Below are 8,954 nucleotides of genomic sequence, written 5' to 3'. Positions count from 1 at the left end.
AGGCTCGCCCCGCCGTGGACGGCAATGCTGGTACTACAGATAGTATGGCCACACGGTTCGAGAGTTCCCTAGCCTGACGAGACCCGAATCAGCATTAAACTTCAGCCCGGTCCACCAAAAGCCGAGCCCAGTGCGTGAGGAACATGACCTGTATGCCATTAGCCCCGTAATGGAAGCGGAGTTAGAAGGCCGACGTGTGCGCTGCCTAGTTGATACCGAGTCAGAATGTACCATTATGCCTCTGGAATTCTTCCAGAGAAACTTTGGACACATGATGAAGCCAGAAGATGGGAGTATCATTAGACTGACGGCCGCTAACAATCGCGAGATGAATGTGCGAGGGATAGTCTGGATGCGGGTCCATTTATTTGGACAGAACATCGGTAAGAAGGGGATCGTGCTGGTGAATCACATGCCCCGGATGGAATTAGATGTAACGCTGGGAATGAAAGTGTTGCGAGACTTGGAGCACGGTCTATATGCCAAAGAAGCTCCTAACTATTGGCAGCTGGCCACTACGCACCGGCCGACTCAGAAAGTTCTGCAACAAATGGTGAGGAGCTGTAGGCTGCAGAAGAACATCAGGAGTGGTTGGCCTGTTGGACAGGTGAGAGTGCCTCCTAGAGGACCGGTAAAGATTCCACCACGATAGAAGTTATTGATGCTACCCATGGGGACTGGACAAAGGTTGAATGGAGTGGAAGTCCTGATTGAGCCTGCCAACCGAGTAGACACACCGACCCTACCACTGGTGGCTCGAACCCTCGCCACTGTGAAAGATGGCTACATGCCCATATGCTGCATTAATGTCCTAGACACTGAGATGATTATTCCTAGGAGGACACTATTGGCTGAAGTACATGTACTTGACGGGAAGCTCATGCGACGGGAAGATTTCACGCTGCGGCCTGACAGGAAATGCGCTTGGACCTTTGCAATAGAAGTTCGACAGAAGGAGCTCCCGACGGCGGATTGGAATGGTTCCGTGATTATGAGTCGAATGGGAGTGGACTGGAGTACCCTAAGCCCGATGCAACAGAAACTCCTGGAAGACACTCTTTGGAAATTGCAGGAGGCATTCTCACGACATGACGAAGACTTTGGGTGTGCCTTCGCCATCGGCCATGAGATTCCCACCGGTGATGCTACGCCAGTCAGGGAAAGATACCAGCAGACTTCACCTAAAATATATCAGGAGGTGAAGGACATGGTAGCGAGTATGCTGGAGAATCAGGTGATTCGAGAAAGTCAAAGTCCCTGGGCAGCCCCAGTGGTCTTGGTGCGGAAGAAGGACGGGTCTCTCCGGTTTTGCGTGGATTATCGAAAATTGAATGCACAGACCGTCCGCATGCGTACCCCCTTCCACGGATTGAAGAATCATTGTCCGCCCTGAGTTATGCAAAATTTTTCTCGACTCTTGATTTGGCCAGTGGATATTGACAGGTGCCGGTCACCGAGAAGGACAAAGCAAAGACAGTTTTCATCCTACCTATGGGACTCTGAGTTTAATCGGATGCCTTTTGGCCTAACGCACCAGGCACCTTTCAGCGATTGATGGAGCACTGTTTGGGCGACCTCAACTTCGAGTCGGTATTGATATACTTAGACGACGTGGTGGTGTTAGGAACCTCCTTCGAGGATCACTTTCAAAAGCTGCGACAGGTCATAGAACGACTAAGGAACCATGGCCTTAAGATCAAGCCTAAAAAGTGTCAATTACTCCAACGTCGGATAGAGTACCTAGGACATGTAATCACTTCAGAAGGGATACAACCCGCCACGAGCAACCTAGAGGCAGTTCTGAACTGGCCTCGTCCAAACACGCTACGGGAGGTGCGAGCCTTCCTTGGACTGGCCGGGTATTATCGAAGATTTGTACCCAAGTTTGCCCATCTGCTTGGCCCGATAAACGAGTTCCTGAGAGGCGTCAAAGGAGGACCTAAGACTCGGCCCATTGAATGGAGACATGGACAACAAGAAGCATTTGCGGCTGCGAAAAAGGCCTTGACCAGTGCTCCGGTCTTAGCCTATGCACGGTTTGATGCCCCATTTTTGTTGTACACTGATGGAAGTTTGAATGGTCTGGGAGCTGTGCTGTCTCAGGTACAAGACGGTCGCGAAAGGGTGATTGCTTATGGCAGCAGAGCTTTGAGGGATTTGGAACGTAACCCTGATAACTATAGTTCCTTCAAATTGGAACTATTGGCGTTGGTGTGGGCCATGACAGAACGGTTCGCTGAGTACTTGACAGGTGCTGAGGTGACCGTAATGACAGACAATAACCCATTAGCACACTTGGAAAATGCTAAACTAGGGGCCCTCGAACAGAGATGGCTGGCCCGACTCTCCAAGTAACAGCATCGCATTAGATTCCGGTCAGGGAGAGAGAACGGCAATGCAGACGCCCTCTCTCGGGTTCCTGTAGGGGTAGCAACCCAGAGAGTCACTGAAGACTGAAACCCCGAATCTCGGTCAGTTGCCCCTGTTGCGGAACGTGACCCATTCAAGTGGGGTGGCGTCCGGGATGACGATGATGCTGAGGAAAACACTGACGGATTGGGAGAGAGTTAAAGGTGAGTGCCCAGACAATCAAAAAGTAAGAGAGTGGGTGCGAATTAAGGTCTGGACCCCGACCAGGGGAGAAAGCACGTCTGGGTTCTGAGGGCGAGAAGTTGCTGATACAGTGGGATAGGTTGAGTGTTGTCCAAGGGCTCCTGTGCTGGAGAGTGTACATGCCGGCGGAACTGCAGCAGCGACAACAGATTGTTATCCCTATGTCGATGGGGCCAGTGGCTGCTAGAGAAGCCCATGAGAAAGGCGCCCATTTTGGGAGTGATAAAGCAAACAAATGGCTTCAGCGAGTGGTGTATTGCCCTGAATTGGGAAGCATGGTGGCGGAGGCCTGTTTTAAGTGCCGGGCGTGTGGACTGAGTAAGAGTTCAGAACAGCGGGAACAAGGGCTGTTCAAACCATCACAACTTCTGCTCCCCTAGACATTGTGATGATTGATTATATGCAGATTGGGTACTCTACTTCAGGTCATTCATATTGGCTAGTAATGACGGACCACTTCACGAAATACGCGGTAGCTGTACCCACCCGAGATCAGACAGCCGAATCGGCGCTGAGGCAGTGTGCAAACACTTTATACAGGTGTTCGGGTGCCCACACAAAATACAATCTGATCAAGGGGCATGTTTTCAGGGTGCTTTGATGGCTGAACTTTACCAACTTTATGGCATCGAACGTTCACGCACGACCCCATACCATCCCCAAGGGAATGGGGCATGTGAGCGGTTCAATCGTACATAGCTCCAAATGTTGCGGACCCTGGAAGACAGTCAAAAAGCCCGGTGGCCAGAATATTTGCCTGAGTTGATGTGGGCCTACAACAATAGGGTACATAGCACCACCGGATATTCACCTCATCTGTTCATATTTGGGAGAGCAGGCCAAGAGAATGAGGATCTCCACATGCCCGATCCTATGCAACCACCACCCCGAAGCTCCACTGCGTGGGCGCAAGAACACCGCCGCCAGCTGAGGGCGGGACATAGGGTTTTGGGGGAGCGTTTGAGACGAGTGGTGCATCCCAACCCACGGCCCGTATGGTGGGATGAGTATGCCCCAGGTGATCGGGTTATGGTAAAAGCCAAATGTCCATCGGGGAAACTGGATGGGCAATGTGAGGCCGTCCCATACACAGTGAAGAGGAGGGTTGATCCGTCTATTCCAGTTTACGAAGTGGAACCGATGGGGACTGGGGAGCCCTCAAGAAACCTTCACTGTAATATGCTGAGAGTTTGCACTTTTGAAGAGCCTATGGCTGTAAAGGAAGTGCATACTCCGGCCACAAATGCTGAGGAACCATTCTTAGAAGATGAGTGGTGGGATACCCCCATTTTGATTCCGACTGGGGTCCTGGCCACGACATGTTTGCCATCCCCGGAGGTCATACAGCCAACAGCCCCTCCCCCGATGTCTGCGTATGACACCACTGAGCCTACGGTATTGCATAGAACGACCAGGTTCAACGCCGGGGTGCCTCCACAGCGCTATGCACAAGATGAGTTTGTATGGGGGGGATTGCCAAGGACGTCAATCACTAGTGGGGTGGCATGTAGGATGGTGGGATAGTAGTCCAGCACTTCAGGGATGGAGATATATGCTGACCCACCAGTGTTCACATGAATATAAACCTTGTTTCCTGCAGATATCAGCTCAGTCATTTATATATGCTAATGTATGATATGTATAAGCTGCAATGGCGTCATGTGACCACAGGAGGTCATTGTTTCCTTACTACTCTCTGCAACGTTTTTTTTGTCAGGTAATCAGTTTGAGTGTAGGAGGAGAGAGAGGAGACGGCGCCGCCATTTTGTCGGATGAAAAAGGACCGCAGATGGCAAAGGTTGGCGAGTACAGACGGAGGACCACGTGAGGAGTGACGGTCATCTGGATGGATATACCCCCGTTTGGGAAGGAAGCCCCCTCAGCTGCCTGCTAGCACTTGACGAGTCAGACCTGGGTCTGTAAGAGATTTAAGGCCCTCGGCATCATTGTAGAGGGTAACCGTGCACGCAACTACATTTTTTTGCTGCCTAAACCAAAGTCTGATCAGAGGCCTCTATATAGCTAGTCAGTTAGTTAGACGGTGTTTTTGCGCAGGCCAGAACTTTCCCTACTAACAGAGCCCGGGATCTTGTTGTTATTTAGACTTCTATTTTTTATTTTATGCTGGACTCCTGAGTATCTAGTACGGTGTGGCCGTTCCTTACGTGCTATATAATTGAGTAGCTTTGAACCTTACGGATAGACTTGTTTTACATAGTATGGTGCTTGAAAGGCACCTATGAACATTGCTATCGTAAAAGTCCCTGATCCAAAGTCATGTTGGAGCAGCTGCTGTTAAAACGTAAATGTGTACATTAAGCGCTTTGGGGAGCCGGGATATTTAGAAGTTATAAGATTGTAAATGTCTGTGTTGCACCGCGGGCAGCCCAGGCCTCGTATTCACTGAAATTGTTCCGGGTTCGAGTATTAATAGTTTTTATATTCTGCAGTACATATCGTGGGCTGCCCTGCCGTACAGCATAATAGTCTCAACTCTAGGTTGAGTGTTTGGATTTGTATACGTTGTGGGTGTAGTTTAATATAGCTCCCTCTTGATTCAGTAAAAACTTATTTTCTGGGGATAAACTGTCTGGGTAGTCTTCCTTGTCTGTGACTTTGTCGTATCCTGAGAACCCCCTCGGTACTCGGCTTACATATGGGGAACTCTGGGTGGACTACAGAGCTAAAAAAACCTGTTCGTTGAGGAAATGTGACTCAACTTCAAATGGTTTTCATACCACTTTGCCATTTGTGATGGTACTTTTAACCAGTTCCTTAATGCAGGAAAGCTGACACACCAATTTATGGTTGATGCCTATTGCAAAACTGAGGCAAACCATTTGAATTGGGTGCGCAAAAATCAAAGTACTGTAAGAGCTGAAGAATATGATGTTCTTCACCGATTTGTAGACAACCACCGTTTCATGGACATAGATATCCTAACTGGAAAAAAAGTTATATAACCATCAACTTTACAAGGAAGTCCAAGAAATATGGCACAAAACTACCAAGATGCCATGGCAATGGTCAGGAAATATGGCAAACCAGACCTATTTGTAACAGTAACGTGCAATCCAAAATTGAGGGAAATCAGGGAAAACTTACTTCCCAGTCAGCAACCATGCGACAGGCCCGATTTAGTAGCATAAGTATTTAACATGAAACTACAATTGCTACTTAGAGACTTAACCACATACCACAGATTTGGACTTGTTAATGGTATGGTGTATGTAATTGGGTTTCAAAAAAGAGGGCTCCCTCACAGACACATATTGGCATTTATGGCCCCAGAATACAAAGCCTGGGAGAAAGAAAGAATTGACAATGACAAAATTGTTTGTGCAGAGCTCCCGCACCAAGACGCTCATCCGAAGCTTTATGAAACTTTAAAATCTTGCATGATACACGGTCCATGTGGTCCACTTAATCCAAATGCACCATGTACGAACAATGGGAACTATACCAAAGGCTTTCCCAAGGATTTCTGTTCCGAAACGTGTAAATGGATACCCTAAATACCAACGCCGGGATGATAACAACTTTATTGAACTTGGTGGAAACAGGGTTGATAATAGATGGGTTGTACCTTACAATCCTTATCTTTCCTTAAAATACAATGCCCATATAAAAGTTGAGATTTGCAGTTCTATACAAAGTGTAAAATCTTTGTTCAAATATGTTTACAAAGGGCATGATTGTGTAAATATCCAGTTTGTTACTGCTGCCACAGAACAAGAAGCCACGGTTGAATGGGATGAATTTAAAAAATTACTTAGAAACTCGATATGTAAGTGCAACTCAAGCATGCTGGAGACTCAGGGAATATAAAATGCACCATCAAACTGATCATGTGGAAAGATTAAATGTCCACCTTGAGGACAAGCATACAATATGCTTTATACCAGGTAAAGAAGCTGAAGCTGTGCAGCAGAAAAACACCAAGTTTAAACTTCTTCTTGCTTTACTGAACTGAATCGGGAAGATCCTAATGCCCAACAATATTTATACATTGAAATCCCTGAATATTACACATAGGATGATAAAAATGTGAAATGGAAACCACGTACCAAAGGTAATAAAACCACAATTGGCAGAATGTTTAACATTAGTCCATTAGACAGAGAAAAATACTTTCTCCAAATTCTCCTTCTCAATGTTAGAGGCGCAACAACTTTTGAGGATCTCAGAACAACTGAAGGAAACCGTTTTGCTACTTTCCAAGAAGCATGTATTGCAAGAGGGTTAACTGATGATGACTCTGAATGGGATACTTGCCACATAAGCTGCAACTTATCAAATGCCAATACAACTTAGACAATTGTTTGCATTTATTTGCTTCATGTGTGAGCCGTCTAATGCTGCAGCATTGTTTCAAAGGCACAATAAAAATCTCATGAAAGATTTTACCAGACGTCTCCCTCATGTAGAAAAGGCCCTCTATATGACATTACATGAAATTGAGTCTGTGTTACGGACACATGGAAAGTCATTACAAGATTTTGGCCTACAACTTCCTGGCAAGTACGATGATCCAATCAATTCTGGCAAATATTACGACCCTGTTGCGGAAAAGGCTTTGTTTAATGAGAAATTCCAAATGTTAAACCCAAGACAACGAAAGGCTTTCGAAAAAATCGGAGAAGCTTTTGAGAATCCCAACTTGGAAAAACGCCTATTTTTTATTGACGGACCTGGTGGAAGTGGTAACACATTCCTGTATAATACAATCATGCATTACGTTCGGAGCAAAAATGAATTAGTCTTGCCATGTACATTTACAGGCGTTGCTGCTACTTTGCTGGAAGGAGGCCGAAGTTCCCATAATCTGTTCAAACCGCCTATACCAATTAATGAAACGTGGACGTGCAATATTCATCATGGCAGCAATACTGCCAATGAGTTGAAAAACGCCAAACTCATAATATGGGACGAAGCTTCTATGGCTCCAGCTCATGGTGTAAATGCAGTTGACACATTCTACAAAGACCTCATGGCTGAAGATCCAAAAGTTTGCTCCAAAAAAATGTTCAGATGTGCGGTGTTTCTTATTGGTGGAGATTTTCGACAAATCCTTCCTGTTGTACCACATGGCAGCAGAACAGAAATAATTTCAGCATGCATGAAGAACAGCAATTGTTGGAGGAATATTGAAGTCCTCAAATTGGACCAAAACATGCGTACCAATGAGGACAATGTCCCCGAAGAACATCAAAGCTTTTCCCAATGGCTTTTAAACCTTGGAGATGGAAAACTTCAAGAACCAAGACTAGAGCAAGGGATCTTTGAAATTCCTTCTGTCTGCATTGAAAATGGATGTATTGTTGATGCTGTTTTTCCTCAAGTCGTACAACCAGAAGATGAAAGCATTGCAAACCGTGCAATCCTAACTCCAAAAAAACAACATTCACATGAACTGAATGAAAATGTTCTTAGACAAATTCAGTCTAAATTGAAATGCTACACCAGTATTGATTCCATTCATCAAGATACTGGAAATGCTGAGGAAGCAGCAAACTATCCAATGGAATTCTTAAACAGCTTAACGCCTGGTGGTATGCCTCCTCATAGATTAAATTTGAAAGTTGGAGCAGTAGTCATGCCATTAAGAAACCTTATCTCAACAAGACGTCTTTGCAATGGCACCAGAATGGTTGTGAAGCAAATTATGTCAAAAGGCATTGACTGTGAAATCCCCATTGGATCATTTAAAGGTACAAGGGTATTCATTCCCAGAGTTATTCTGGCACCAAGCGATCCTGATCTTCCTTTTACTTTAAAACGAAAACAGTTTCCCTTAAGACTTAAGTCAAGGGCAAACACTGGATTCAGTTGGCATATATTTGCCATCTCCACCCTTCAGCCATGGCCAACTTTATGTGGCCTTTTCAAGGACAAAAAGCTTCCAGCAAGTCAAAGTTTTCGCTACTGATCAACAAGACAACTTAAAGAAAGACCACAGCGTTTACACCAACAATGTTGTTTACAGAGAGGTTTTGGCACAATAATTTTTTTTTCAGCTAATACTTTAATAAAATGTAAAATGTTATATATAACAGTGAATGTGTCTTTCTGTTTGAAGCCGCAATGGGTGGCACCTGTGCAGTGTGGAGCCTGAGTCAGAGCGTGTGCATACTGCACTACGATGCCATTTTAGTGAAGACACTGTGTGTGCAAATTCCCAGACACGGTGTCTTGAAGAAAATGGGGCCAGATAGTGTGAGATACGCACACGTTGACTCAGGTGCTATTTTATGGGAGCAGCATATAACAGGATGGGGGCACAGGATGGCAGCAGCACATACCAGGATGGGGGCGCAGGATGGGTGCAGCACCTACCAGGA

At 45.9% G+C, this 8,954-nt stretch overlaps 1 protein-coding gene across 1 annotated transcript; it reads left to right on the top strand.

Moving 5' to 3' along the window:
• The first annotated feature begins 7,210 nt into the window (after positions 1-7,210).
• On the top strand, positions 7,211-8,542 carry LOC141258645 (ATP-dependent DNA helicase pif1-like). The gene has a single exon (XM_073673598.1). The coding sequence runs from the start codon at positions 7,211-7,213 to the stop codon at positions 8,540-8,542; it is 1,332 nt and encodes a 443-aa protein (XP_073529699.1).
• Positions 8,543-8,954: the final 412 nt, after the last annotated feature.

Source organism: Phyllobates terribilis, unplaced genomic scaffold, assembly GCF_046119375.1.
Source record: "Phyllobates terribilis strain yellow unplaced genomic scaffold, ASM4611937v1 Scaffold_3__8_contigs__length_932513732, whole genome shotgun sequence".
NCBI lineage: Eukaryota > Metazoa > Chordata > Amphibia > Anura > Dendrobatidae > Phyllobates > Phyllobates terribilis.
This window is presented reverse-complemented; position numbering and strand designations above follow the sequence as displayed.

Coding starts and splice junctions, on each gene's coding strand:
- LOC141258645 (XM_073673598.1), top strand. CDS start 7,211: ATGTTAAACCCAAGACAACGAAAGGCTTTCGAAAAAATCGGAGAAGCT.